The sequence below is a fragment of the Tremella mesenterica genome, assembly GCF_000271645.1.
Source record: "Tremella mesenterica DSM 1558 unplaced genomic scaffold TREMEscaffold_6, whole genome shotgun sequence".
Lineage (NCBI taxonomy): Eukaryota > Fungi > Basidiomycota > Tremellomycetes > Tremellales > Tremellaceae > Tremella > Tremella mesenterica.
Genome location: NW_006711230.1, coordinates 1,117,801 through 1,145,261, shown reverse-complemented (window position 1 = coordinate 1,145,261; position 27,461 = coordinate 1,117,801). Strand labels below are relative to the sequence as shown.

Below are 27,461 nucleotides of genomic sequence, written 5' to 3'. Positions count from 1 at the left end.
AGAATCAAGGAATAGTTGAACACGAGTATTGTCTGAGAGCTCGCAGCCAGCGTGCTTGGCTTCAAAGAATAAGGAGTTGAATGTGGTGAGATGTTTAACGAGGTCGTCAACAGAGGAATTGGATGGGAGGAATAAGGTATGAAGCTTTCTTTCTATGGCTGAACGATGTTGAGGAGTACTTATCTTCATGTCATTCTCCAGCCAATCCCACATCTCCTTTGCCGTAGATAACTCTTGAATCTCCATCAAAAGTCCCCTATCCACTCTGGCTTGGATGACGCCCTGGGCCTTAAGCTCCCTCTTTCTCCATTCCTCCCACCTCTTCATCTCGTCTGTCCCCAATGTCCTGGGACTGTCCATCTCATCCTCCCTGGGCGGCATAGACCCCGCCCTCATGTACCTTGCAACCGAGAAAGCACGATATGGTTCATGGTCGGTACCTTCAATGATGCCAATGCAGCCGACGATAGTAAGGTGAAGTCGGGCTTGTGTACTCCACGCATAGTAGCCGTGGGCACTGGAAAGAATGGGAATGGTATCAAGTGTGGTTCCCGTGTATTCGCTCATTTTGATGTACGTGAGCTTCGTCTTCTAGATCAAAAATAGACTCTCAAGAAAGACTTATCGTGCGCTAGGCGAGTACTACAGCGTAGTAGCCGCCACCAGGTTGGACTGGATTTCCTTCTACCGGCAAGCCCGTAGGTATGCGTCTCAAAGACGTCTCCACTGCAGTAAACTGACAGCTGTCCTTCGCTCCCTACTATCCAACCAAGCACTTTCCCGTCTCCTAATCTATTCTCCTCCGTCTAGATCCTACCGTACCAGTACTAACCCAGTACTGTACGCTCTCTTAATCCCCTCCTATCGATAAACACGATAGTCGATAGTCGATGTCGATAATCGATAGTCGATAGTCGATAGTCGATAGTCGATAAACAGGTACGCGCGATCCCCCCTCGGCCCACCACCTATCACTGCTTCACCAGAACCGCGCGGGGTACCGTTTGGGTGCCCTGACTCTCACCAGTTCCACAGTGATAGAGGTTGACTCCTATACAGCGACAGTGATAGAGTCCGACTGTTAATCTGTTGGTTGGTGAGACGAGAGAGGATGCATAAAAGAGAGAGAGATCCGTGGGTTTGATCTCACGGCGGAGTTTCTCGGGATTCTACAGTACATACGACTCGTGGTGGCGGTACGATCAACACCTACGGGCACCAAATTCAAGATCACGTGACGTGGAGCTGCACCCCTTCTACCTTGCTCTTCCTCCCTCCCTCCCCCTTCCCCCCTCTTCAGCCATACATTGCCTACGAGTATCGTATCGTCTCCACTCACTATGGCTCAGCATACCCATGAACATGTCATCTCCCTCACAGACATACTATCAGAGTCGCTCCTTACATCATCATCCATTCCCTACACCCTCGATCTCAACACTCCCAGCGCTAGGACCTATATTGACCGCTTAGTCGGTCTCCCTCTCGACGCACTCGTCTTCGAACCTTCTTCCATCTCTTCCCAAAGTCATGCCATCGATTCCGAGCTCGTCAATCTCTGCTTCAGAGAATATCCTACCTTTATCTCCGTACACAAGTGCTCTGCTGCCGTACGTGTCGCCATCGACGACTTTGATCAAAGTCTATCTCAACTACTCGACTCCGTCCCCGCTTTGGAACAGAGCTGTCGAGAGTTCTCAACAATCACCAGTGGTATACAGAAAGGTCGAGAGAAAGCTTCTCTTGTACAAGAGCATCAAGACAAGCTGGTGGATTTGCTGGAAATCCCTCAGCTGATGGAGACGTGCGTGAGGAACGGATATTATCAGGAAGCTCTGGAGCTCGCGTCTCATGTCCAAGAAATGGGACGTCGACATGAGAATGTCTTGATACAAGACGTTGCGATGGAGGTAGACTCTATGCTTCAACTTATGCTTTCACAACTTCTAGCACTCCTCCGAGAGCCTGTCAAACTTCCTACTCTCGTCAAAACCATCGGGTATCTCCGTCGATTGGACAAGTTGGACGAGGATCAATTATGTCTCGTCTTTCTGATCAGTCGACTGCATAATTTCAGAGCTCAGTTGGTTGGAATCGAGAAAGATCGTGACGATCCAGTACGATACGTTCGTAAATATGTCGACATCTTCCGAGAACACGTGTACGATATCATCTCCCAGTTTTCAGCGATATTCGTTCAACCTTCGGGTCGGCATACAGGAATGGAGCAGCTCATTTCTTTCGCTCGTCTTTGCGTCAATGATCTATCTCAGTTGATCAAAAGCTACGTTCCACGTATGTCATCCGACTCGGCATCCATGTCCTCGATCTTGATTCAGCTGGGTTACTGCGCGTTGTCTTTCGCTCGCGTTGGAATGGACTTCTCTTCCCTCGTCGGCGCTCCATTTGAAGAAGTTGTCATATCCGTCTACACTCAGTCTATATCATCAGCTTCAATCACACTTTTCACCCTTCTCGACGACGCTCTCAAATCTGCAAAACCTCCAGGAGATATCCTCATCACTCCCGATCACTTGACGAATGTTCTCGTTCACCCCACTCGCCCGGTTGTCGAAGATCCTCAATCACCGCCACCTGTCTTTGCTCATTTCCCTCCACTTGCTCAATTCGTCAACGCCCATCTTTCCGCTCTCAACGCCCTCCGACTGCTTGCACCTCTTGATTGTCATTCTTCCATCTCACACGCCCAGTCGGCAGCTCTGACCGAAACGACGAATCGTGTCCTTCATTTCCTTCGACAATCCATCGCACATGCCGAGATTGATACAGATAGACCTCGTCATGCACGTACACCTTCATCTCCTCGCGCTCATTTGCTCAGACGGAACACCGAGACACAGCTCACGTTGGAAGCCAGAGCGACGAAGAGAAGAGAAGCTGTAGCCGTTTGCTTGGCCTTTGCAGAAGCTTGGTCGGTGGCTGTCGAGTTTATCTCGGCTGGTCTTCAGAATGGTGTTTTCGCGGAAATGGGGTCGAAGGAAGCAGGCGGAGAAGAGGCGTTACGATTGATTGAAGAATGGATTGAAATCAATCGACCTACCGAACCACGCTCGAACATCATCTCAGCGGTCGCCGATGTTGAAGAACCTCCTATACAGCTCGAAGAAGAGACTGTCGTTCCTCACACCCCTGAGCCAGTCATCGACAGCCCGACATCTGCTCCCCCCACACTCTCTGAATCTCCTTCCCACGCACTGAACGGCAATGATGTAGTGCTTGATCCAGACACCGGCGACCACGAGCAGAATGGTGATATCGGCGAGGACAGAGAAGCGGACGGAGAAAGGACGGCAGATGTCAATGGGCGGTCGGAACATAGATAAGATATCATCAAGCATCATATAATCACGTTTGCTACAAATACATTAAGATATCATGCATCTGTCCCGCCCCCGTTTGCCCCAATCGAGATCACACGCCCAGCAAGAAGTAAGATGCGATAGGATCATGATTTCGTAAGAAATCAGAACATTTGAAGGTAGTTGGAGGGAGCAATCTGACATGTTAGCTGATAAAAAAGCCGTCGCTTAGAAACGCGCTCACCCCAGTTTGTCCAGCAGGTGTTTTGACCTGCCACCATTTACCCGTATTGTCCATGACCTCGAGGATGTCCCCTCGCGCCAAGGTGACCTCGTTGGGGTCGTCTGCGCTAGCGGTGTAGGCATATAGAGCTCTGAGGGGTCAGCTGACGGGGTGATCAACGTTCAAAGAGCTCACTTTGCTCGGAGAGGGAAAGCCTGAGCTCGTTCTTCGGATGCCGGTGGTGTGTATTCTCGAGCCAATGGCGCAGCCTTTTGAGGAGTGTCCATGGATGCAGCGTTGGCGTAACCACCCATTGGATAACCGCCACCATTGGAGAATCCATTCCCTGGGGGCGTCACACCGGCCTCGTGGCCGAAGGTTGATTCGTGACGAGCCCTTCTGTTAGGACCGGATAGTCCACCATTCCCTGCAGAGTTGAGAATACGATAGAAAGCAGAATCTTCCTCGGACGTCAGGTAAAGGAGCCATATCAGCTGTAAAGTCAGCATGGAAGAAGGGGCAATGGTCAAAGGACACTATGTGACTCACATCTGCAAAAGTGATGAGAAGCCATCCTGCCCCCACCGCAGTTTCCGCACCCAGACTGGAATAAATGAAGTCGTTGACGCCGATGACAGCAAAGACTATGGCGATGGCGAGGATGACTGCGAGTTGAATCCGATGCAAAGCCAAGTTATCTGAACATAAAGCGAAACTGAGTGGGATGAGCGTCATGACGCGTGTTTTTCGATGAGGGTTGATTCATACTCACAGAAGATGTATGGTGATGGCTCTAGTAACTGTCAGCTAGAAGAAAGTTTGACGATGGGAGGAATACTGACAGTTGTACCCATATGGCAAACCATAAGACACCGCAGACGGGTTGATTGGTACCTCCTGTATGAGATGAGTAAGGTGACGGCTGGGAAGAAGGCCAAGGACGTACTGAGAGAATACTTTGCTTCGGTGGCGCATTGACCCGCAAAAGCCACTATCCAAGCAGGGATGGCTACGATGTAGGTGGCTAGGAACAAGGGATGACGAATCAGGTGAGTGATGTCAAACATTGCAGTATGACAGTATGGTATGACCGGATGGGGTGTGTTAAGAGGAGAAGAGAGAGAGGGGGGGGGAAGTATACAACTAAGTTGCAAGTGAAACATCGGAAACGACGAAACAACAAAGTCCGCGTGTTGATTACGTAACTATGACTGACTGGTCCCCCGTCACCACACCTTGAACTGGCAGCCTACTCTATGTATCCACCACTCACCTACTTACCATTACTACTCTTGCCTATTCTTAATCTTACTTTTCGATCCCACTCTTATGCCTCCGTGTCCATGTTGTCAGAATGCGAACACTCGGTTTCTATGTCCCCACTGTCTTCAACAAGGGTGAGTGTGTCGACTTTAGCCTGGCCTTACACCAACTCAACACTGACGTCAGCATTGCCACTCATGATGCCTTCGCTCGCAGTCTCCAGCAACAGACAAGAGACGCAGAGATCAAAGCCGAGAGGAGATTACATCGTCCTAAAGGTCTTGAGGACTGGAGAAAGCTACGAGCAGAAGTGGCAATATCGGAAAGACGAGTGGCCAAACTCAAAGCTAGGTTGGCAGAGTGTGAAGATGTTGTCAAGAGGATCGAAACACAAAATCGACCTGTCAAACGGAGTAAATTCTCAAAACCATCAATATCACCTTCACCACGTTCGTTTCCCGACTTGACAAAGTTCTTCGTACGGGCGAGAGTGGTCCTTATTCGAGAAGCCATCAACGTTTTTGGTCTACGTAGGAGGTCTACTGGAGAATGGGAAATTGCAGGGAATGTACTTCCACCCTCGGACGAATTTAGACGTGAGTTCATTCATGAGGACACCCCACATAGGGGACGCGAGGCTGAGGTCAGAATACCCTTCATCAGTCATCAATGCCGCCCTTGTTCACACCGTTCATCTGTTATCACTTCTCACCAGTTACCTATCCATAGCATTGCCTTACATCCCCACAACTTCCAAACCCCACCTAGGTCGACCGGTCATGAAACCCAATCTCCCTTTTGTGGCTACCACCAAGTACCGAGACCGCAACGTACTCTGGATGTCTTCAACGGCACACAAAATCGACTCTTCGAAAGCTCTGGCGAAACATCACAATTTCCTCACTGCTTTTGCCCTCCTCGCTCACTCCGTGGCTTACCTCGCATGGTCACAGGGAGTCGAAGGAATCGGCGTTTCTCCCGGTATAGTGGACAGTGACGACGACGAGACACCAGCGATTTCGGCGATCCTCATACCCGCTACAAACATTTTGCAATTGATACACGAATTAGCCGACTCACCTCAACTAGGTCTCAAATCACACGAACCCGGTACCGTACAGATGAGACACCTTGGGTTCGGTCTCGACGTTTCTAGAGTGGTGAGAAGTGTATTGAGAAGTGAAGAGCGGTACAGTGGACATTTGAGCGAAGGTTGGGATATGGTCGACAGTGTATGAGATATCTAGGCATCCAAGAAATCATTGCATATTCCCTATCTGTACTGTCCTTGACAATGTACAAAAGCCGACTCGATCTACGAGGCAACGTATGGGAAGACCAGATCAGTTGAGGAAATAATACATGGCGCTGTATTGAACGCTCAGCGCTTGCCCTTCCTCAGTACACTGTACGTCAGTCTCGATGCCTCAAAAGCGGTCTAGAAACTTACACTCGTAGGAGGGTTTCCCCTGACAGTGTCCATACGGAAGATAGTCTGAGCGAGTGAACCTGAAGCTTCAGTGAGTTGAAGCCAAGGGACGTCATTGACAGGATCGGTGGGTGCATTGAGAGATGCCGTCTTGGACGCGATAACGAAGGCTTTGCTATCCGATTTCAAAAATTCGGGTGATAGACCACTCGGCGTCTGACTGATGGGTCAGCGGATTGAACACGTTTACTGACAGGAGTGACTGACACAAATTGATGACGCATTAGGGTCGGAAGACTTGCCGTGTCGGGATAATTGACGATCTCGTATGCTATTTCGGGCAAAATTTTACTGATAGTGGATACGTTGGCGATGGCTTGACCGGTCTTGAAGAGACAGGAAGCGTCGTACAAGCTGTCGATTAGACTTTACACATTCCACGGGCCGAACATGAACGAATCACAAGGCATAAGACGATGATCCTTTGGAAGAAGGGCATGGGAAAGAGGGGGATATGTACAGAAGGCAAACACTCACTTGGCGAGAGCACCGGCGGTGACGTAGGCTCCAGCAGAGCATGTGTAGTTCTGGATACCTCTACCCAAGGCAACATACATCAACCTCTGACCGGCAGGTACAGTCAAGGCGGTCTGATCGGTGGGCAATGGAACAGTGAGACCGTTCAACGGGCAGTTACCGATGTTTGTGCGAATATTGAGGGGGAGAGTAAGACCGAGGGCGGGGGCCGCTAGGAGAGCGAGGAAAGCTAACATTTTCAAGAGAGTGTGAGTGAGATTAAGAGTGGAGGTAATGTATATAGGACCGGTATCACAAAAAGCCAGGAAGAATGACGAATGGGAAGAATGAAGAGGTCGAGGAGCAATCTTGTAGGATTTATACCTTTGTCGATCAAAGGTAAATGAATCCTCGGGGAGAGATGAGCAAGAGACGAAAGCACACGGTTGACGGTACCTGATATTCCGTCTCTGGGCGACCAGTCATTTGCAAGGCTGCCGTTGAATATGAAACGTCCGGTCGTGCCGTTGTCGAAGCGACCAGAACGCCGAGATGTACCTTTCGTCCACCGAAGGAATAGCTTTGATCTGTTAGTAGAAAGCAGCAGGGCCGCCTCCTCCTGAATGGGGATCTTCGTCGTCGTCTCGAAGGACGTCCGTTGATCGTTTGACTCCTGCTTCAGGTGAAGATATCGAAGGGGTAAAGTCAGCCAAGGAAGTGGGGATTGACAAGTGTGAGTACAACTCGAAGTGTGTCAGCAGTGATGATGCCATCAGCATCAGCTTGGAAGCAAGGTACAGGCACTCGAATAAACGCCGACGGGGGGTTGTGCTGAAAGGCACTCACACTTACGTTCCTCGAGGGGAGGTCATATGGTCACAAAGCAACGAGGAAGCCTTGTGTACGCATATGCTACCATGCATAACGAGATCCGCAGCTGCCGTGCCCCTCATCGTAATGTCGATTCGTAACATTCCGTGCAAAATGCCTTTCCTTCCTTGGGGAAAAAGAGGTCATTACCGAATCCTTGGCCGCATCGCTGTGAAGGTGTCAGCCATGTATCACTGCCCTTGAGAGAGTAAAGCGTACCTGACAGACAAAACATTCCTTGTGCCATTTCGTACCCATAGCACTGACAGCCATGTCGGGTATAGGTTGACTGCATCCCTTGCATTTTGGCTTGTGTAATCGCAAGTGACACCGCTCGCAGTAAGGGTGACCTTTGTGTATGACAAAATCGTTCGTCTCCACCTCGTCTTGTGCGCCGGTGTGTTCGGTGCCAGGTGCGGAAGAGTTCGATGGGTCGAGAAATGGATCACCGCACTCGGAGCAGAAGAAATGTAATTCGTGGTAGTATCTCTGACCGAGAGCCTCGTCATTGAGCGTCACAAAGCGAGAGTCGACAATGGGAGTCTTGCAATGATGACATCTGTAGGCGAATTTCTGCAGATCAGAACTGGCCGATCACGACAGACCTATCACAACTCACATCGTGGAAGTCTAAATGACAATATGGCTTTCCTTCCCATTCGTAGCTGCTCACATGCTCCAGATTCTCCCCGCACTCGCCACATGTGAAACATTGTGGATGCCATCGTTGGTTCATCGCACTCAGTATACGACCAATGATAGGTTCACCACAGGCGCTACATATGATAGCGGCATTAGGTTGTAGTCGGGTCAGACTCTCGCTGCGAGAGGCGCCACCTGGTTCAATGATTGACGGTACAGACTGTATCCGCTGCTCCGGTTCCTCGGAAGATACTGCTATCACTGGCAAACCGGTGAAGGCAATACCAGCACTCGGTGGCTCATCCTCGTCGCTGTCGGGTAGGTTGAGTGCTGGCAACGGAGTGAATTTGGCGGGTGATTTAGGATCTGTGGTCTTAGCTATCACGGGTAATGAGATAACTGGGTATGGGCCAGAGACCGAAGGCTCTTTGATGATCGGTGACCTTGGCGGCGCTGGTGTCGACCTCCCCAGTCCCAATGCTCCGATTCCCTCTTCCAGCTCACTCTCTTCCACGGTAGAGGGCTGTTTTCTGGTGGGGCGGCGGAAGTCGGAAAGTCCATTTGGTATACCCCTGTCCAAGCTTTTAGAAGCGGCGACCACCACGGGAGGTTTAGGTAGGGGTCGTTTGCTGGGGGAGCCGAAGCCCACACGGTCGAGAGAGCGGACGGAGGAAATGGTGTCGGATCGTTCGATCGTAGACTGCAATGGCGAGTAGGGTAGTTGATATATCGGAGGTTTTACGGGCGAGCCATGGGAGGAGAGGGGCGGTGTCATGGGTAAAGGAGATGGCAGCGGTCGAGATCTAGGAGGAGGCTGAGGAGCAGGATAGGGGAGCTTGGCCGGAGAGTCGTTATGAGGAGTCACGGGCGAGTCCATGATGCCGACGGAGGGAATGGAGTGCGAACTACCCAACGTTGGGTGCATGGCAGTGGGAGGAGTGGAGTATCCATCCTGTCGATTCCATAGAGATGCCTCCTTTTCTCGCTTCCTATCTTGAAATGTCCGGAAGACGGGTGGGGCATAAGGGGCTCTGGGTACCGGTTGAGGGATGGGAAGTACCTCTGGAGGTGGCTGCTGGTATGCGGCGGAACGAGGAGGCGGTAACGGCCTACTCGTGGATGCGTTGCTGGTGACGTCGACTGGCGGTGAGATAACATGATGGGGTTGTGGAAGGGAAGGATAACCGTTGTGGGATAAGATTGGGAGAGATGATGGTCCATCGGTCAGAGGTGGGAGAGCTGAGTGATCAGCAAGCTAGGCTACACAACCGACGAGCGACACGTACGATGATGAGGTTGCATGATGTGTACATGAAATCTCAATGACCAAGAGATGAAGGGAAGATGGTATATAAGATGAAGGAATGAATGATCATGACCGAGGGCGAGGAGGGAAAGCGAAAGCGACGACGCGACGCGTCTTTATACAACTCTATACAATCTACGTCCGGCCATATACAAGTATATCTCGTGCAGGTCATGGTCAACCCCCTCCCAGCTCTTTCATAGCTCTCCTATCAGTCTACGTCGTTGCACCCCCTCGAAGGCTTTCTCAGGAGCATCGAGCCCGACGTCTGCCCAGCTGCATGGTCAGCTTCCATCTCACAAACGGCGACGTGTAACCAACTGAGGCATCCTCATCTCCATCGTCTCCGGGTTCAGCTCGGGGTATTTCGAGTTGATCAAACCTTTCAAAGCTTCGAACAAGACCTTGTAACCCTCAGCCGTCAAGTGTAAGCCATCACTGACAGATCAGCGCTTTTCAGAAGCCGACATAACTCCACTCACTAGAAGAACGGTGCGAGACGTTCAGGTTCCTCTCCGCCGGCTCTCTGTACCAGGGTATTCCAGAAATCTATCACGTCGACTCCCTCTGCTTTTGCGACCTCCACGCATGCTTCTGCGTACTGTTTGGTCACTCGTCTGTCCCGGTTGGGCGTGGGTGGATCGCCTTTACTTCCAAAATCGCGCCATTTTTGCAGCGAGCTCAGGTGCCATGCGGTTTCGATGATGGGTGGAGGGTTTATCAGAATGATCTTGGTCTGAGGAGAGTACCATTCGGAAGCAGGGGAGCGAATGAGGGAGATGAGCTTGGACAGGTTGGTCTTGTACCTGTCCAAGGGGACATGTTGCCTCTGACCAGGAAGGACAGCGTCATTGGCCCCTTGATCACGATCAGCAGTCCCTTCGAAGATGTAGGTCGAGCAGTGACCCACCAAACCAGATGGTTATCATTCGTACAGCTTGAGATTGACCTGCTTCCCTGACAGACGCCTTTGTAAAGATTTGCTCGAATACGGGTGACGCCCTGTGAGTTGTCAGTATCGAGAGCTAAGTTGAGGAATGTGTGAGAGCCGACCAGTCAGAGTTGTAGCCTTTCAGTGTCAGCTCAATCAAGAAAGCAGGAGCGAGTTGTTCACCTCCATAGCCACGGTTGACAATGTCTAGACGACGTAGATAATGCTCTGCCATGCGTTGGGCGAGCGAGCCTGGGGACCAAGCCTGAGTGAGAGAATCTCCCTGATCGGTCAGCATTTTAGTCATGCAAAAGCCCGGCCAGAGATGGACTCGTCACTCACAAAGAGCAATATGCAGTCTGTATAGGCCGCCGATGCCATGTTGAGTGAGATGAGAGCGAAGAGGTGGAAGAGAATGGTTGATAGTAGCAAGTAGTGAAACGATGGTCATATGACAAAAGAGGCAACGTTGCTCGTCCTCCATCTTGCCTTTGACTCTCCACATCAAACTACCCTTCCTACACCATGACGGACTCGCAGCCTGAAGCTTCGACCTCTAATCGTCCCCCGCAGAAGTGCATCCTCTCCCAAGCTCATCTGGCGGCGTTTCAGCGATCCAAGACCCATGATGAGATCGTGAGCTTTGTACACGAGCTGGACGATTCCATCGTCGGTGTGAAACTATCGGAAGCCGGTGATGGCTCAGAGGTCCGTCAATAATGTCTTATGCACATGTCGTAAGGCTGACTGACCCTCAGCGCACACGACCTCTCGTGAACATTCTCGACGAAATCTTGGAGATTGCCAAAGCGACACCTCCCGTCGATAACAAGCTTTCTCGATTTGGTAATCCTGCTTTCAAAACGTTCTATGACAAGGTGGGGGAAGTGAGTCTCAATCCGTTTTCATCGCCATGGGCCTATGCTAATGCAGTGAGGCTTCCAGGGGTCTGCACGAAAGAATACCTGGTTTGCCACCGGGGGCTATAGACGGGCTCGAGAAGTACCTTCAGGAAGCATGGGGTAACAAGCAGCGGGTGGATTATGGGAGCGGAATGGAACTAAACTTTCTCTGCTGGTTGTGAGCATGTGACCCTTCCTCATTAACAGGCGATCGCTCTCCATCGCCTGACATGATCACAGATGATCAGGGTAGCTTTCGAGAGCCGGCTGATGAACCAGACTATGTCTCTCCAAGCTGGGCTTGTTGCAAAAAGAAGACCATCCTTTCATAGTGCTTGGAATCTTCTGGCGGTGAGTGATCCTCCATCATACACCGATCCAACATTCCATTCCTTCATCTCTATCAATATTTATTCTCTCGCTGACAGCCAGCTATATCAAGATCATGCGTTATCTCCAATCCACCTACTGGCTGGAACCCGCCGGATCACACGGCGTGTGGGGTCTGGACGACTACCAATTCCTTCCTTTTCTGTGGGGCGCCGGGCAGTTAAGGACCCACAAGCATCTCACCCCCAAATCCATACACGATCCAGAGATCCTCGAAGCTTTCGGAGATGAATACATGTATCTCTCCTGCATCTCTTTCGTCAATTCCATCAAGAGCGCTTCTCTCCGGTGGCATTCTCCCATGCTCGACGACATATCCGCCGTCAAAACGTGGGCAAAAGTCGATATGGGTATGAAGAAGATGTACGCTGCCGAGGTGTTGGGTAAGCTACCGGTCATGCAACATGCCTTGTTTGGTGATCTGCTACCGTTTCCTACCCCAGAAGAGGATCCAGAGTTGGCCAAAGCCATTGAGGAGGAAGGTGCGGGTGAGGTGGACTCACATGGGCATGTGCATGCCAAAGGGGAGAATGGATGGGCGATGGATTGCTGTGGGATCCCAGGTCGGTCATCTTTTTCACCGTTTGTCAGACCTTGCTGACAAGCAGTCCCATCTGCTTTTGCACAAGCTCGGGTGGAAACGTCTAGTCACCCCAAGAGCCTCATGGGTCCAGTCATATCACCATTCGTCGCTCGTCCAGGCATCAAGCCCATCCCCTTTGACTGATTCCATGTAGTGTACAACACATCGTCTATGGTATCACAGTCCAGATACTCAATGTACGCATGTATGTCCATCTCAACAAATGTCCCGCCAGATAAAGCGATTCTGCAATTTTAATTCTATTCCAGGCCTAGATCTTTCACCACCAGTTCCACCCAATACCTCAGCCTGTCCCAGACATGTTCCACGTCCACCCTCCGATCGATCTCCACCCTCTCATAACCATGTCCCGTTTGAGCAGCCATGTGCTCGAAATGATAATTTCCCCTGACTTCTATCACCTGCAACTCAATCATGGCTCCCAATCCAGGTGGGAGGAACAGGGACAGACCCATGGCACCTCCATGAGATGAGATCATGATGGTTGTATGGCCCACAAAATGGATCTGATCTTCGAGTGAATGAACGGTAGGGTCGATGGTCGCAAATCGGACATTCACGGGTCCGTCTTCATTTGCAGATGACCCCCAACTCTCGGGTTTATCTTGGGCATCTTGAAAGATGCACCCTCGATTAGCAAAGAGACTGTGGGATCCCGGGCCTGAACCCAGACACATGTCTTGGAGCCCAGATCGGAACCGATCAAGAAGCTGCGGCTCATTGGTCAATACTCGATTTGCTCGCCAGGGACCGAGATCGTTGTGTTTCGTTGCGTAGGCATCCAGCTTTGAACGTGACAGCCAGAGGACGTTGATGGAACCCGTGCCTCCTCCGGGTCTTGATTGAGTGATTGAAGGCGGTTGCAGACCCATGAGATGGCGGTAGTAGTGAGAAGCTGCCCAAGTGATGGATGAAGTGCAGGTGTTGCTGTCAGATCAATATGACAGAGTGAACAGAACTGGAGAGTGCGCACCTTTGGCCCACGCCCATGGCCGATAACAAAGATGCTCCGGCGCCAACACTGTGGATAGTATTTGTCACTGTCAATCAGCTCCGAAATAGGTCCAACCATTGCGTGTAAAACTCACAACAAACTCCTTCTGTCCAAGGGTCTAGGGCTAAACGCCTAGGGGCCCATGCTCCCATTCTATCCCATAACGGAGTGAAGTGGTTTCCTTCTAGACTGAATTCGTCCTTGAAGACCAGCTGTACTCGGGTATCGATGAAAGCAGGCTCCGTACGGGCCGCTATGAAGATAGTGACGAGAGTGGTGATGAGATCCTCGGCAACATGGAATCTGACATGTCAGCATTGCACAAATTGACCCCTCTCATGACCTCTCAGTGATCATTCTCCCCTTGAGGGGTTGGTGGCAATGATGATCCCGTCGGGCACATTCATGAGAGCTGGCCAAATTTAGGATACGGGAAGAATCATATTTTTGGTAAGCTGAGTAGCATTGCGTCAGAAAACGACGTCCAAAGGGGAAAACTCACGGATTCCATTGATCCTGCCTGCCAATGATGACCAATGTATGTTCCACCCTCTCCCTGCATGCCTCTCCGTGGTCGTCATCTCCATCTATGGTCGTATCCACTCCCACGAACCGTTCCCTTCCCATTTCTTCATTCAAAGCCATACCATCAGGAGTCAAATCGCATCCGACCGCATGATATTTGCTCCTCTCATCGGCGTCCGCTCGGAGATTGGTAGAGAAGCAAGGTGCTGCAGGGTAAGGCCACCACTTGGAGGAAGGGTTTCGATGGACGGGTGTACAGGCCACGTGAGTCGGAGGGACCAGGTCTCCAGGTCGCCAATGGTCGGGAAGGAGACCACTGGCGTTGATGGGTACATCGACCGAAGCGGTAAGACGGAAGGGGGTAGTCACACCTTTAGGTACGCAGTATTCCAGCTGAGAGGAATGATACGCTTCGACAAGACTTCGACCTAACTGATCATTGCATGTGTCCAGACCGTGTTCCGAGATCTCTTTCTCGGCCAACTGCCAGAAAGCGAGAGCTGTACGGATGGGGTGTGTGTCACGGAAGAAGATGCCAGGTTGGGTGATGGCAGGGTCCAGTGGGGTCAAAGTCTCCAAAGCTTCATCCACCGCATCTGTGTACTCTTCGTCGATGTTATGAGATGTATGGAGCCAAGAAGAGAGACGATCACGGTTCGCTGTCGAGTATGTCGATCCGGGGAAGGCGCCGAGGATGAAGAAATGAGATAGGATGATGACGACGACGGTGACCAGAGTGTATTTGACCACGAGTCGGACACTCCATCGCCTCGCCTTTGAGTGATTATGTAAAAGTAAGAGGGGAGTAGCCGTGAGAGGCAACAGGTGACTGACGGCCAGACTGGAGGCAGATGGTGGGGGAGATACCGACTGAGCACCGGAAGAAGGTGGCCGTGGGATGATGGGTGCCGGTGGGTATTCACGATCACCGTTCACGGAGGAGGGGAGAGGTCGATATGGGTTGTTGTCTTGCATGTCGGGTGCAGTGAGTGACCGGTGGCCGGTGGGGGTGATATCAGTGAGAGGGTAGTCGGACTGCATGTACCATGACCATGATGTGGGTAAGTGGGCACATCTTAATTATAAGGAGAGTGGCCGTGTAGTAGCAGTGGGTGACAGATCCAAGTAAGTCACTGATCACTGGATCACTGGGTTTTTACAACAACCCCTTTGTCTTTATCCTTTCTTTTTTCGACTACACGGGGACTAGCTTCCTCCTTCCATACTTGGAGACCGTGTGCTGGATCATGGACCCGGTCACAGATCACAGATCATTGAACCAGGGTGAGAGGGTTACTTCTCCCCTTCTCAGCCGTTCTTCCTTCCTCCCAACCAACGTTCACCGTCCTTGGCCGGCTCACGGGTGTCAAGTCTTGCTCGCTACTCGTCGGCTTTCAGTCTCACGTCACACGTCAGTCCTGCGGTCGTCGCTGAATCATGCATGTTGGTTCATTCACGCTTCCACGACGATTCGAGCCGATCACGTATGCTACAGTACTTCCTTCTCCTCGGTCATCTCGACTTCGATTTGTTCCCAGACTTGCTCCTCTTCCTCCCTATGGATGACCACGGGGCGTCATTACTTGACATGTCGACAAAACGAATCGAACCGGTCACAGACTCCGAGGCAGCTTCGTCGGCGAACATCCTCACATCCTCGACAGGGCCCTTGACTGTAACTGGCCCCACCGCGCGATCCTCTTCCACCTCCGTCTCGGTACCTTTCCCGACCTCCTCGGCCCGACGTCCAGCTTGTTCTGATGCCATGGCTTCAACGACCTCGTCTTCTCCCCTAAACTCCCACACGGTTCTCTCCAGACCCTCAGCCCCTCGCTGGGCCACTCGATCACCGAAGGAGCCTCCTCCGCCGATACCTGCTTCGAAACGAGACTCTTCTTCACGTTCCAGAGTCGCAGTCGTGTCCTCGTGACGGAGCTGGATCATCTCTCGCTCAGCGGCTTCGTTCTCGACCGAAGATGATGCACGGCGAGGAGAACGGAAAGCGGGAGCGACACCGAGGAGTGGTTGCATGCCTTGAAGGAAAGCGTATTGCAGTGGCATGCCCTGTGGTGTCAGCAGCGAGCCTAGAGATATATGTGAGGGGCACGACGGAGACAAGAGGTTTCAGTAAGCCATGCATGAGTTTTGGAACCATGTGTAAGTCTTAAAGACTAATCGTTGCTCATCATAAAGGGAGAATGGGTGAGACGATGGAGTATGTCGGAGAGTTGAGGTGAACAGCAGGTTGAGGGGCAGATGATATGAAAACCCGCTCACCTGTTTGTCCGAAATGTAGATTACGTACATGAGAGCGTTCAAGGAGAGAAAGAATGGCGTCAGCTTTGATGATCTAACGAAAAGGAGTGACGTATGAAAGAGGTACAGTAGTCAGGAAGTGAAGAAATACGAGCGTAACCATGTGATAGTCTTCAGAACGAAGGTTAATGTCATATTGGTATCATCAGAGGAGAGTGATTGCAGTTGTCAATGAAGAAGAGGAATGGGCGAGGCAGAGCTAAGGAGGATGTGACCTGATGTATGCTCACCTGACGTAGGTACTCCTCCTCGACCCCCTTCAGTTTCCTTATGGCCTCTATCCGAGCTTTGCTCACATTGAATCTATCGGCTATCTGTCCGACCGTCTTGGCCCCGGTACGCAGCTCTGCGTGTATGGAGTCTTGAAGTTCATTGGAAAGGGGCGGTGGTGGTTTGAAGGTAGGGTTGCCGGGATATGGCTATGTAGTCAGCGACAGGGCGATTAGAGAAGAGTGCTGCGAATCGGTACGTCACAAGCCGACGACGAGCATGACGACGGCGGACAGATACAAAGCTGAGATGAAGAAAAGACCTTTTCAAGGACCTTGGGACTGCCATTCGACACTCACCACGCTGTCACCTAGCCAACGAGCCTTCCGACCACGAGGTGAGGAATGAAAGATCGAAGCAAAGTCACTCTCCCACTCCTGGCGAGACTTCGGGACTGGACCAGCCCTGTTGCCTCGACCACGGCTTCTAGTGTCACTGACCGACTCAGCAGAAGAAGATGTGGTAGCCGATCGGCGTGAGGAGTGGGTCCATGGGTGGAATGAGTGAAGAAGAGGAGGGACTGCTCGCGGCAGCTGGACAGCCTTTGTAAGACGTGATGGACCTGCTATGGTGATGATGGGGTAAGAGGACATGGTCGGATGAGGGAAGGGTGGAGTACAAGTAAGTTAAGTATCGAAATTTGGCGAGGCAGAGGTAGGACGGATATTCTCGGCGTTTGAAGCAAGGTCACGTGCCCTTAAATGTGGCAGTTTCTGTCACTTCCTCTCATTTTGAAAAGTTGAACCCGACTTTTGGTGTAAAGTAGTTACTTGGTGTCATTCAGCAACTAGCAAACACGAAAACGCATCCATCCACAACCACCACCAACATAGTCACCAATCACCAGATCGCCACCAGAACTCATCCTCACAGTATTGAAGCGAAACACTCCCGAGTCTTCGAAAACATGCCATCTCTTCCTCACCGTCTCTGCGCTCATCTCCAAAACACATCCCGCGCATTCGCCAGCATCACCCCCGTTCCCTATTCCCGCACCTCGCTCGCCGTAACTTCCATTCTCCTACGTCAGGGTCTCATATCCAATCTCACCTTCGGCTCACCCTCGTCCCCCGATCCCTCCGTCTTTCCTAATTTACCGGTCAGCGAACGCACACTCTGGGTCTACCACAAGTATCGTGATGGTCGACCCGTTCTGAAACACATCAGCCTCGTCTCTCGACCCAGCCAACGACTCGTGTTGGATAATAAAGAGATTGGACTGCTGCTTACGGGAAGAAGGGCGAAGAGGATACCAGGAGTGGGTCTGGGAGAGTTTCTGATCATACGTGTGGTGAAAAGCCAAGGGAGGCAGGGGACCGGAACGGCACAGGAGACTGGGGTGTATATGGAGGGGTGGGAAGCTTGGAGGGCTGGAATGGGAGGCGAAGTGGTTTGTCGGGTTGGATAGTCTTGAGCTGGCACACGAGACAGGGGGTGGGAGTTAGGAATCAGCGAAACGGAAGGACGAAGATGGGAATGTGGACAAGAATAACGCACCTGTTACGTCGAAGGGAGACAAAATGTGCAAGAAGCCACATCGGGGGAAGGGAAAGGCAAAGGATTCGAAGAGCGGAATGCGTCAAGGCAGAGTCGGGGTCGTCGTATCAGTTCGGCACGCAGACTGTAGATTCTATTTGCATCGATATGACTGATGAACATATCACAAAACTAGCAACCAGAGGGAGATCTCCTTCTGACACTCGAATAGGATCATCATGTTTTTCCCTCGGAGAACCGGATGGCACTCCAAGCTGACACTTCCTGCAATCTTTTCAGATGTGACTCGATACGACCCCTCGCCTCCAGATCCGCTTCCTTGTTCTCGTCTTGCCTGTGTAACGCTGGGGATCTTTCAGCTTCTTCTCCTTGACAATTCATGGGTCATCATGGCCGGGGACAGCTCCGGAAGACTCACCTTGAAGTTTGACGGCAAACCAGACACCTAACGGGATCTGTCCCACTTGATCTTGCCTATCCTTTCCACCGAGCCAGTGGGCTAGATCACGACCAGTCTCAAGCTGCTTAAGGATCCTATCTCGTCCACCGTAATGATGCGAGGAAGTTGTGAAGGCGAATATCAAACATCGGAGCAGGTTGTTGTTTGAGCGCTGGGCAATCTCATATGCGGTCGAGAGGTGTTTCCTGCGAGTAAGCGTCTTGTCATGTCGAAGGTGATGATTTGATGCCACGGTCTGATACGGACTTTGCGACCAAGGGATTCTCATCTGTCAGACTGGCCACAAGACATCCCAGAGCATTGAAAGCTGCACTCGAGGATCCCTTACACGCCTCTACCGCCTTCAAAACACGGTCTCGACGACTCCTCTGCGATTGTAGTCCTTCTAGTGTCCCCGTCACACCGAGAATCCCTATCTCCACTGCGAGGGAGAATTCACTACCGGGAAGAACGAGTGCACGGCAGGCCTGATAGTACCGTTCAGCAGCGACGTTAGATCCCACTGCATGCGCGTATTGTGCAACCAAGAGGCACAGGTGCGGAAAAAGCTCCTCTGTCAGATGATTGGACCGAAGGAAGTCTATAAGCTCGTTCAACAGCTGATCATAAGCATGGCTGCGCTCTAGACCTCGGAGGCTCACCCTATCGAACTCTTCGTACTGGCTTCTGAACATGAGAGCTGAACCGAGTTCAAGGCTCGCTTCCGCACATATCTTCAAGACCTCATGTCTCATCTGATCCGCTTCGTGTACGCCATGCCAGGGTGAGACTGTGAAATCAGCTACTTCCCACACTATCGACTTGCGCTCACACCCAATATCCCACATATCCTCCGCCCGAGCCGAAAGTTGAGCCTCAAGCATGCGTTGGGGATGCACCAGATTCTTACAAGTACTTGCAGATCCCAGAAGATCGCGTCGTGCGATGACTGTGAATAGATGAGTACACATGTACAGTAGGTTGGGCGGAGTGAGTTGAATCAAGATCGATTGTTGAGGTTCAGCCGATTGACCAGGGAATTCAATCTGTGATCTATGAGCTAGAGGAGGCAGGGCCGTGGTGAGACTGACACGGCAGACACCTCCGTTGCCACGTAGATCAACAAGGCTGCCCTTTTCCGTCGCCTCGTCCATTAAGCGATACACCTCTTTGAGTATACCCTTCACGGCCGAATCGTTCCCCCTCCGACCTTCCCAAAGAGCCTTGAGTAGGAGGTATTGTGCTCGCAGTGTCGTGGACCACGAAGCGGAGGAAGCGGTGTCAGAGGCCGAGCCAACTGTGTCCAAGGAGGATTGCAGGGCATCGAGATCGTGTGAGAGGCGGTGCCAGAAACGGTGCGTGAAACATAAGCGCACACGAGCGGTCCGGAGTACTTGACTCATCTGCCGGTGTCCACGCGAACAGCTTTCGGCCTGTTATGATTAGTACCAGATTCAGCCCTTGCTTGACAGAAAGCAGCTTGAGGTGGGTGAAAGAAACCTGCAAAAAATGATAACTCACCTCCAGATCATCAAGCAGGCTCATAGATTCCGAAGGGGCCAGAAGATCTGCGTATTCGACGACTAACAAAGCGAGCGAATATCTCCAAGCAAAGTCTCGTCTTGATGGGTCTTAGCGATGCATGATATCTGTCTGGAGGGTACTCACGGATCACAGCTCTCCACGGCCTGCTTGACGATACGTCGTCCCACATGGCCCTGATCTCGCAAAAAAGCCAACTTGGCGCTCATCCATTCCAATGAATGGCGATATTTATTGAGATGCGAGTTACGTTGTAAGAGAAACAGCTGTAGATGTTATTAAGCCACCTGTGACGGATCGCGAGCAGGAGACTGACTGACCGTATGTCCAACGCAGTCTTGCACATCATCGACGAGTTTTTTCAAGTCGATCAGATCCGCTAGCCCCTGTCTACCCTTGCCTTTTACGTTGGATCTTCCCCTTGAACCGTTCTTGCAAGCGGCCAGTACTTTGATACCAACAAGGACGAACTCGTGGCCGAAAACAACTTTATCTCGGTCTGACAAGCTCTTGTTGGCGAGCCCTACCTGAAGGAGGTCGAGGGCCAGGAGCAGCAGTCCGAAAGCCTTGTCCAAAGCTTGAGTATCTTGCGTAAACACGTGATTGTCACTGGAGGTCGAAGAGGAGAGATTATGCAGAGGTGCCGCTTCATGTGGGGGAGTGACCACCCAAGACGGCACGAAGACTTGTTGCAAGTGAGTATGACTGGCCTGATGAGCCGAATGAGCGAGATAGTAGAGGTGTGCGCTGGTAGGGGGAAATTCCAGAACATCGTTACCGAGTTCACCGACGCCTAGAGGAAGAGGACTGATCCGACGTCGCTTCTCGGTCCAAGGCCCAGAAGGCGAGTGTGTGTGTAGGTGCGACGAGGGTCGCTTGGTGGGGGTTGGTGACATAGTGCTCGCCGGGGTATCCATGATGAACAAGAAGAGGTCCAAAACGTAGCGACATCAAAGCATATCATGTAAGTATAGGGTCAGGTACGATACCAAGATGACGAGGGATGGGGTAAGTAGTAGAAAGAGGAGGGAAGGGAGGTGGGCAGTTGGGCAGTTGGGCAGTGAGGATAGGAAAGGAAAGGGAAGAAGGAAGGAAGGAAAGTGACCGACTTTCAACTTTTCTTCCATGACCTCTTCGAACAACTCTCACTATACTACATACATATACTACTGTAATCACCACACTCGTTCGTCCTATCTCTTCTCTCTCACTCCTGCAACCTCACTCTCGTCCCCTACCCTTCTTACCTCCCTCTCATCAAACACAATGTCGGAAAGAACGGCGACCGTCGAGCGCAAGACGAGCGAAACCCATATCACCTGCACCCTCTCCCTCGACAACGAGCCCGGGGTCAAGGAGCAGGAGATTGATGTACACACTGGTATTGGCTTTCTCGATCATGTAGGTCTTCTCTTCATGTCCCTCGTCATTCCCTTTTCAACCGGTGTCTCCAAAATTGTCTGCCCCACACTTCTATCTCTTCCTTCACTCGTCAAATCTCAAGCTCTGATCCTCAAATTTCAGTCCATCAGGGCAAGAACACTGACCGTCAGATGTTTACAGCGTTGGCCAAACACGGTGGTCTGTCTCTCACACTCAACTGCGCAGGAGATCTGCATATCGACGACCATCATTCCGCGGAAGACTGCGCTCTGGCTTTGGGTGAAGCCTTCAAGCTCGCTCTGGGAGAGAGGAGGGGAATCAAGCGATATGGGTTCGCCTATGCACCTTTGGACGAAGCCCTCTCTCGCGCTGTGATCGACATCTCCTCAAGGCCGTATTTCGTCTGTCATCTGCCTTTCACCAGAGAGAAGATAGGTGATCGTGAGTTTTCACCTTGGACAGTCACCTGACAAGCCACAGCATCGCGGCTCAAAGTTTCAAAGTTGACGACCAGTATCCACAGAGATGATCCCCCATCTCTTACAGAGCTTCGCCTTTGCGGCTGGAGTTACTCTGCACGTCGACTTTATTCGCGGAGAGAACAATCATCACATGTGGGTTTCGCTAGCCCATCAGCATTCCCGCTATCACCTGCAGATCGCATTCATCATGCGCAAGACCGAGAAATTGGCGCAGAGAAATTACTGATTGAGACAGCGCCGAGTCCGCCTTCAAAGCTCTCGCTCTGGCGATTCGAATGGCCATCACTCGTACTGGTGGGAACGATGTGCCGAGCACAAAAGGCGTCTTGGCGTTGTAGTCATGGACGTACGCACCCATCTCCAGACCATCAAACTCAGCGACCTCACGACATGATGTCTCTCTCTCTCGAATGCCGGCCCGCTGCCAGAGCACCGGGTTGTAATCTTCCGAGACCATTAGCATAATCCTGACCAATTATCCAGCAGACAAGATGCATCTGTCGTATGATCATTGCTTTTTTCTGAGATTCTGACAGCGACTCCCTTGTCCTCGATGATATGGAGAGCTCATCTCTTGCGATGCCTTCTCCTATTCGGACTGCTCACAGTCGGATCACGCAATTCCATCCCTACTTGGCGGGTGAGCTCCCTAAAAGGTGTAGCAGACCTCTCTGTTAGAGGCGAAGGGGGTTTAGATTGGGGTGGAGTGAGGACGTCGGGTGGAGGGGTGATATTGGCGGATGCCATCAGGGATACCGGGGAGGAAGACGGGCGTTTAGCGTAGTATCTCCCAGCCTGACCGTTAGCGAAGCTCCACTACAAGATCAGGGTTGAACTCACTTGAAGCAGCATCACACCGGTCAACATGACGGCGGTCATGACATTATCAAGGGCGAGATCTCGCACTGCTGTGGCCAACGCAGGATAAGTCGGATGGTCCTGGACATTGGGCGGAAGAGGGGATGGAAGAAGGGAGATGGCTGACACATCAGTGGACTGGTCCCATCGAAGTCATGAGTTCAGGGGCTGGATGATAAACCACTCACTTGGAAACACATCGAAGATCTGGGTATAGGTGATCGCAGCCAGTAATACTGCCGGTGAGTAATGACAAGGCATGGCCACAAGACGTCCTATCTCTCTGATCTACGGCGAGTAAAGCAGGGATGGTCAAGTCTTGACAAGGACACCGAAGGAGGATCGAAACAAGGGACAGCTAAGACGGACACGAGTGAGACGTATGAGTAGTCAGCGAGAGGAATGATTCTGAATCACCCACCCACACTACCCCCATCAAACAACATCTCACCGTTCATTCCCCTCCAACCTTTCACGCCTCTGCCTCCTGAACTGAGTAGGGCAGAAGCGCCCACACCGACGTATACCCACCCCATCCACGGCGGAGCAGCCGATAGCAGAGAATAGTAAGTGATACTCTCGAGTATGGCCTCGGATGTGAGAGGGAATCGCCATAGGACGTTGTGGTCCGCTATCCAATGTGTGAAAGTCGTACCTAAGGGCGGTCAGCTATACTCTCCGTTTCAGAATCTCTGTCACGAAGGTGGTGATGAACATGCTGATAAATAATAGTGAGTGATACCTCTGTTCCTGGAAGAACAAAACCGAGATCATGAGGTTAAGAGGTGTGGAGAAGAGGAGCTTTCCTCGGGCTTTCCTCGGTCTAGAAGACATGGGTTGATCGGCGAGCGCTCCAGTGGGGCGAGAGAGTGATATCGAGACCTTCGGCTGGGCCGCTGGAAAAAGGGACATTCAGTCGCTCACCAAGCAGGAAACACACCGTCATGGTGATTGCCATTGTCCGCCAAACCATGTTGACGGATACACGCCTCGGCTACAGAATAGGGTGAAGGGGGGAACAAAACCTTGAGATCACCCCAGCTTGTGTAGTCGATACCTTCAAAGTATGTGGCCTTGAAGATGGCTCTGCGTGTGTTTGCACCTAGGTGTCTGGACCGCGTTGATGAGATGGATGAAAGTATGAGAGAAGGAGACAAGATGAAAGAGAGAGACAGCTTGATGATATACTTACTCTGACTTTTCGTGATTACGACGGCAAGCGTGACCGAGGCAACATGGTTTTTTTCCGTTTTGTCCGGGGCCCGTCGATAGATACAGTAGTTACAGTACCTGTTGTACTTTTACCATTAGTTACTTAGATTCTGCTGTGATCGACCTTGGAACCGTTCCACAAGGGGCTAGGGGATCTTATACATGTACTGTAGACTACATCATGTGCGCAAGCAGGACATGCATCAAGTCATCTCCCTCGTCTTATCGCTACACTTCCGTGATGACCACATTCTTTGCTCTCACGTACCCGTTGGTAGCGCTCATGACCGCCTTGAGACCAGAAGCCGTGATGTCGGCGTCCACTCCCACGCCCCAGAACCCTCCCTGTGTCTTGTCTCTCGCATCGGCTTCCGGTGGGATCAGCTCGACGTATGTCGCGGCCTTGACATCCGAGCCCGCGCCCACAGAGTGTTCCGAATATTCGCGGATCGAGAGCGAGATGCCCAAGTCGGATTGCAGTGCATCGAGGAAGGACGAGAGCGGACCGTTGCCCACACCAGACACTTCACGTAGCTTGCCGTCCACCCTGATATTGGCAGTCAAGCGTTTCGGTCTCGTCTGCAAGTTGCGCTCATCATGTGCCCGGTCCGGAGAGCCCTCCAACAGGCCCGATAGCGAAAGCGATGCCATCCGGCTGTGAGGTGGTCGATCAATTGGCGAGAGCTCGGGGGTGCTTCCGATGGACGGCAAGACATCGCGAATCTGAAATGACTTGAGGACGAGACGGCCATCGTAAATCGATCCTCCCAAGTGGAATGTCTGCCGGAACGAGATCGTGATGTCTTTCGATGTCATCTCTCGGCCCGTCTCTTCGGCCATGCGCTGGATAACTTGATAGAAAGCGATCTGCATCCGCCGGGGAAGGTCCAGAGAAAGAGCCGACTTGACGATATAGGCGATGCTAGCATGTCAGCCGATCCGGATTTCTCAATGCTATCCCTCGACATAGCTCCGGCTTCGACAGAGAAAGCGACAAGGTGCTAGGAGTGACGAGAGACCCAGCACGCAAAGCCCATACAGGTGTTAAAGCTTGACCAGCGAGATGGAAGATGACTCACCCTCCTTTGCCGGATTGAGAATTCACTCGGATCACGGCCTCATACGCGCAGCCCACATCTGCAGGGTCTATAGGCAGATAAGGCATACTCCAAAACTTGTCACCGGTCTTTTCTCTTTTGGTCTGCGCCTCAAACCCTTTTTTGATGGCGTCCTGATGACTTCCAGAGAAGGCGGTAAACACCAGCTCCCCAGCATATGGATGTCTAGGATGCACAGGTAATCCTGTGCACTCTGTCACGGTGTCGATGACCGAGAACATGTCGGAAAAGTCCAGGTGGGGTGGCATCCCCTGCGAGTAGATGTTCAGCGCCAGTGTGACAAGATCGACGTTACCGGTACGCTCCCCGTTGCCCAAAACCGTGCCCTCGATGCGATCTGCACCGGCGAGACAGCCGAGCTCAGCGGCAGCGACAGCACAGCCACGGTCGTTATGAGTATGCAGGGAGATGATACATTTGTCGCGTTGAGTGATGGAAGTGCAGAAGAGCTCGACTTGATCGGCAAAGCAGTTAGGGGTCGAGACTTCGACGGTGGCCGGGAGATTCTGGCTGTTAGTTGATCGTCGGGGCCACGGGGTGGATGTCAACGGGTGTAGTCATGGGTCTGAAAATTCGAGCGGGGGACTAGGGCCCGAATGTCATGGCTCATGGGTCATAGGGTCGTAGGGTCACAGGTCGTGGGCGGCAACGGTCAGGCGAGGTGAAGTAGAGCAATCCACTGACAAAAATGATCCTTTCCTCTTCTCTTCCATCGGCCCAGACACTCCTTCTGCCTTCAAGCCAGACAGCCTTGACCGCCTCGCATACCTCGACCGCATATGCCGTTTCGGTCTGAGAGAATGTCTCCGGCGAATATTCGTATCGAAAGTTCGTTCCATGCTTCTGATCAGCTTCCAATGTAATCGACGAGGGCATAGCGCACCGAGAGGGCATATTGCTCAGCCAATTGTCTTATCATTCTCGTGTGTTGGACTGCCAGTCTGATTATCAGCAGACTGCGAAAGGGGAGGTATTCGGAGCCCACTTGATCGTCTCCTCGCGATTGTTGTTGAACACGACTTCCCGGAACAGACATGAAGTCGCATTGTACATATGTATGATGACATTCTTGAGGCCTGCGACAGCTTCAAATGTGCGGGCAATGAGATCGGATCGCGCGGGTGTCAGGACCTGGTAGTCAGAAACATAAGCCGTGCGATATCATGAACATGACGAGCGCAGGTGAAAAGTGACACGGAGGGCAGTCGTCCGCCGCGGACGTAGCGCAGAACGCTCGGCACATGGAGTCCACCGGTTTCATTCCCATACGTGATCGTGTAGACAGGGAATCGAAAGCGCTCACCTGGATCCACACGTCATCCGGGACCTCACCGCCATTTTGCAGGTCACGGCAGAAAGCAAAATCGCTGTCAGATGCGGCAGGATAGGATACCTCGATTTCTTTGAAACCGATTTGTACAAGATGACGGAAGAAGCGCATTTTTTGAGCGTTCGACATGGCTGTAAGTTAGCCGGGTGAATCTCGTTGGCCATCTCTCGGCCGGTGAGTGTCTGGGGGCTCGGTACGAGGACCGGACCGATGGGCAGGAGGATTGACGGACTCACGATTTGCAAGCGACTGGTTCCCGTCTCTCAGATCCGTGCTAAGCCATATTGGCGCCTTTCTGCACGTTTTTTCCGGCCACGTTCTCTGGGGAAAGGGGACAGGCGAGAAAGGTCTGTATCTTGTGGAAGGATCATTTCTACGATCAGTCGATATACTCCTGTCAAAGGCTCCTGCGAGCTTTTCCATCTTCCAGCCCGTCCCATCCAGTGATCCGTACCAGTCTAGAAGCGCTGCCTTGAGGGGTTTCCATGTCCTAACGACTTCGCGAGATTTGTTGGATTGGCCTCCATGTTTAACGGACACGTAAACCCCTCTTCGTCCCAGCGACGTAGTATGTGTTCGCTCATGTGAAGAGCGGCGCGATGGTACAAATGATAATGAGGGAGTGAGACACCTTCGTCAAGTTGGGGGAAGAGACAGAGACGTGTCTGCCTGAGAAGCCAGATGAACAACTCACAGCATGGGCATGATCGTATTTGTTGCTTGCTGTTTCGGTTGATGAGCGGGTTGTAGGTATTGTATAACTTTTCAGCGGTTTCTTATTAGCTTGCGCCGTGCTTTTGATGACCTTGGGAAGATCGTTTTGTGAGATTGCCTTGATGGGTTCGATGATCAGAGAGAGATGTTTGATGGTTTGAACCGAAAGACAACTTTTGCAAGGCGAGTCGAAAGTTGAGTTGTGGTCACGTGACACGGCGTGGAAATAGTCAGGAAATAGGCCCGCGGCCCGTCACCCGCACATGGCTCAATTCAGTCAAGTAGAGTACTCGTTCCCACGGGGTTCTCGAACGCACACATGCTCCAAACGCGAAGCCCTCTACTGGTGGTTAGCAAAAGTTTTGCAACACCAAAACATCATATT

At 51.8% G+C, this 27,461-nt stretch overlaps 13 protein-coding genes across 13 annotated transcripts; 5 read left to right on the top strand and 8 right to left on the bottom strand.

Moving 5' to 3' along the window:
- Positions 1-1,314: 1,314 nt before the first annotated feature.
- Positions 1,315-3,420, top strand: TREMEDRAFT_57122 (uncharacterized protein; the record flags this gene model as incomplete). The annotated part of the gene is made up of 1 exon (XM_007004965.1): positions 1,315-3,420. A coding segment is annotated over exon 1 (1,384 nt), but the record flags the coding sequence as incomplete, so codon positions are not given.
- A 64-nt stretch (positions 3,421-3,484) lies between these two features.
- TREMEDRAFT_69025 (uncharacterized protein) lies at positions 3,485-4,610 on the bottom strand (the record flags this gene model as incomplete). The annotated part of the gene is made up of 6 exons (XM_007005170.1): positions 3,485-3,517; positions 3,565-3,694; positions 3,739-4,037; positions 4,093-4,258; positions 4,368-4,440; positions 4,490-4,610. 6 exons carry the CDS (start codon positions 4,608-4,610, stop codon positions 3,485-3,487), a joined length of 822 nt encoding a protein of 273 aa, XP_007005232.1.
- Positions 4,611-4,872: 262 nt separating this feature from the next.
- TREMEDRAFT_62924 (uncharacterized protein) lies at positions 4,873-6,044 on the top strand (the record flags this gene model as incomplete). Its single annotated transcript, XM_007005087.1, has 3 exons — positions 4,873-4,940; positions 4,993-5,402; positions 5,455-6,044. The coding sequence occupies 3 exons, from the start codon at positions 4,873-4,875 to the stop codon at positions 6,042-6,044; spliced, it is 1,068 nt and encodes a 355-aa protein (XP_007005149.1).
- A 105-nt stretch (positions 6,045-6,149) lies between these two features.
- On the bottom strand, positions 6,150-7,008 carry TREMEDRAFT_31051 (uncharacterized protein; the record flags this gene model as incomplete). Its single annotated transcript, XM_007004834.1, has 4 exons — positions 6,150-6,212; positions 6,257-6,451; positions 6,499-6,649; positions 6,773-7,008. 4 exons carry the CDS (start codon positions 7,006-7,008, stop codon positions 6,150-6,152), a joined length of 645 nt encoding a protein of 214 aa, XP_007004896.1.
- A 692-nt stretch (positions 7,009-7,700) lies between these two features.
- TREMEDRAFT_62922 (uncharacterized protein) lies at positions 7,701-9,565 on the bottom strand (the record flags this gene model as incomplete). The annotated part of the gene is made up of 4 exons (XM_007005086.1): positions 7,701-7,790; positions 7,841-8,194; positions 8,241-9,502; positions 9,550-9,565. 4 exons carry the CDS (start codon positions 9,563-9,565, stop codon positions 7,701-7,703), a joined length of 1,722 nt encoding a protein of 573 aa, XP_007005148.1.
- A 201-nt stretch (positions 9,566-9,766) lies between these two features.
- On the bottom strand, positions 9,767-10,881 carry TREMEDRAFT_31374 (uncharacterized protein; the record flags this gene model as incomplete). The annotated part of the gene is made up of 7 exons (XM_007004870.1): positions 9,767-9,845; positions 9,891-10,007; positions 10,052-10,427; positions 10,480-10,571; positions 10,623-10,638; positions 10,684-10,783; positions 10,843-10,881. 7 exons carry the CDS (start codon positions 10,879-10,881, stop codon positions 9,767-9,769), a joined length of 819 nt encoding a protein of 272 aa, XP_007004932.1.
- A 144-nt stretch (positions 10,882-11,025) lies between these two features.
- TREMEDRAFT_31436 (uncharacterized protein) lies at positions 11,026-12,519 on the top strand (the record flags this gene model as incomplete). The annotated part of the gene is made up of 6 exons (XM_007004878.1): positions 11,026-11,208; positions 11,259-11,387; positions 11,438-11,580; positions 11,682-11,753; positions 11,835-12,355; positions 12,398-12,519. 6 exons carry the CDS (start codon positions 11,026-11,028, stop codon positions 12,517-12,519), a joined length of 1,170 nt encoding a protein of 389 aa, XP_007004940.1.
- TREMEDRAFT_44358 (uncharacterized protein) lies at positions 12,509-17,094 on the bottom strand (the record flags this gene model as incomplete). The annotated part of the gene is made up of 7 exons (XM_007004949.1): positions 12,509-13,323; positions 13,370-13,436; positions 13,485-13,693; positions 13,893-14,520; positions 15,637-15,979; positions 16,462-16,650; positions 16,801-17,094. 7 exons carry the CDS (start codon positions 17,092-17,094, stop codon positions 12,636-12,638), a joined length of 2,418 nt encoding a protein of 805 aa, XP_007005011.1. The 3' UTR covers positions 12,509-12,635.
- Positions 17,095-17,299: 205 nt separating this feature from the next.
- On the top strand, positions 17,300-18,154 carry TREMEDRAFT_57120 (uncharacterized protein). Its single transcript, XM_007004964.1, has one exon. The coding sequence runs from the start codon at positions 17,409-17,411 to the stop codon at positions 17,907-17,909; it is 501 nt and encodes a 166-aa protein (XP_007005026.1). The 5' UTR covers positions 17,300-17,408; the 3' UTR covers positions 17,910-18,154.
- A 221-nt stretch (positions 18,155-18,375) lies between these two features.
- On the bottom strand, positions 18,376-20,875 carry TREMEDRAFT_31472 (uncharacterized protein; the record flags this gene model as incomplete). The annotated part of the gene is made up of 6 exons (XM_007004883.1): positions 18,376-18,643; positions 18,705-19,057; positions 19,100-19,227; positions 19,270-19,483; positions 19,529-19,870; positions 20,300-20,875. The coding sequence occupies 6 exons, from the start codon at positions 20,873-20,875 to the stop codon at positions 18,376-18,378; spliced, it is 1,881 nt and encodes a 626-aa protein (XP_007004945.1).
- Positions 20,876-21,132: 257 nt separating this feature from the next.
- On the top strand, positions 21,133-22,182 carry TREMEDRAFT_71811 (uncharacterized protein; the record flags this gene model as incomplete). Its single annotated transcript, XM_007005192.1, has 4 exons — positions 21,133-21,380; positions 21,533-21,803; positions 21,877-21,976; positions 22,080-22,182. The coding sequence occupies exons 1-4, from the start codon at positions 21,246-21,248 to the stop codon at positions 22,180-22,182; spliced, it is 609 nt and encodes a 202-aa protein (XP_007005254.1). The 5' UTR covers positions 21,133-21,245.
- A 142-nt stretch (positions 22,183-22,324) lies between these two features.
- Positions 22,325-23,841, bottom strand: TREMEDRAFT_71810 (uncharacterized protein). Its single transcript, XM_007005191.1, has 5 exons — positions 23,627-23,841; positions 23,124-23,357; positions 22,891-22,938; positions 22,685-22,824; positions 22,325-22,639 (listed from the first exon to the last, which is right to left on the bottom strand). Exons 1-5 carry the CDS (start codon positions 23,673-23,675, stop codon positions 22,412-22,414), a joined length of 699 nt encoding a protein of 232 aa, XP_007005253.1. The 5' UTR covers positions 23,676-23,841; the 3' UTR covers positions 22,325-22,411.
- Positions 23,842-24,094: 253 nt separating this feature from the next.
- TREMEDRAFT_44350 (uncharacterized protein) lies at positions 24,095-27,209 on the bottom strand. Its single transcript, XM_007004948.1, has 8 exons — positions 27,057-27,209; positions 26,599-26,735; positions 26,336-26,493; positions 26,018-26,163; positions 25,916-25,973; positions 25,717-25,872; positions 24,994-25,538; positions 24,095-24,836 (listed from the first exon to the last, which is right to left on the bottom strand). Exons 1-8 carry the CDS (start codon positions 27,065-27,067, stop codon positions 24,143-24,145), a joined length of 1,905 nt encoding a protein of 634 aa, XP_007005010.1. The 5' UTR covers positions 27,068-27,209; the 3' UTR covers positions 24,095-24,142.
- Between the last annotated feature and the right edge of the window lie 252 nt (positions 27,210-27,461).

Excerpts from the sequence above, each read along its gene's own strand:
- TREMEDRAFT_57120 (XM_007004964.1), top strand. The coding sequence starts at position 17,409 with ATGCCATCTCTTCCTCACCGTCTCTGCGCTCATCTCCAAAACACATCC.
- TREMEDRAFT_71810 (XM_007005191.1), bottom strand. The coding sequence starts at position 23,675 with ATGGTTTGGCGGACAATGGCAATCACCATGACGGTGTGTTTCCTGCTT. Across the intron at positions 23,358-23,626 it reads GACGGTGTGTTTCCTGCTTG|GTACGACTTTCACACATTGG; the intron begins GTGAGCGACTGA and ends GACCGCCCTTAG. Across the intron at positions 22,939-23,123 it reads GTTTGATGGGGGTAGTGTGG|TATTACTGGCTGCGATCACC; the intron begins GTGGGTGATTCA and ends ACTCACCGGCAG.
- TREMEDRAFT_44350 (XM_007004948.1), bottom strand. Across the intron at positions 26,494-26,598 it reads GAACCAGTCGCTTGCAAATC|CCATGTCGAACGCTCAAAAA; the intron begins GTGAGTCCGTCA and ends GCTAACTTACAG. Across the intron at positions 24,837-24,993 it reads TCTCAATCCGGCAAAGGAGG|CATCGCCTATATCGTCAAGT; the intron begins GTGAGTCATCTT and ends CTGACATGCTAG.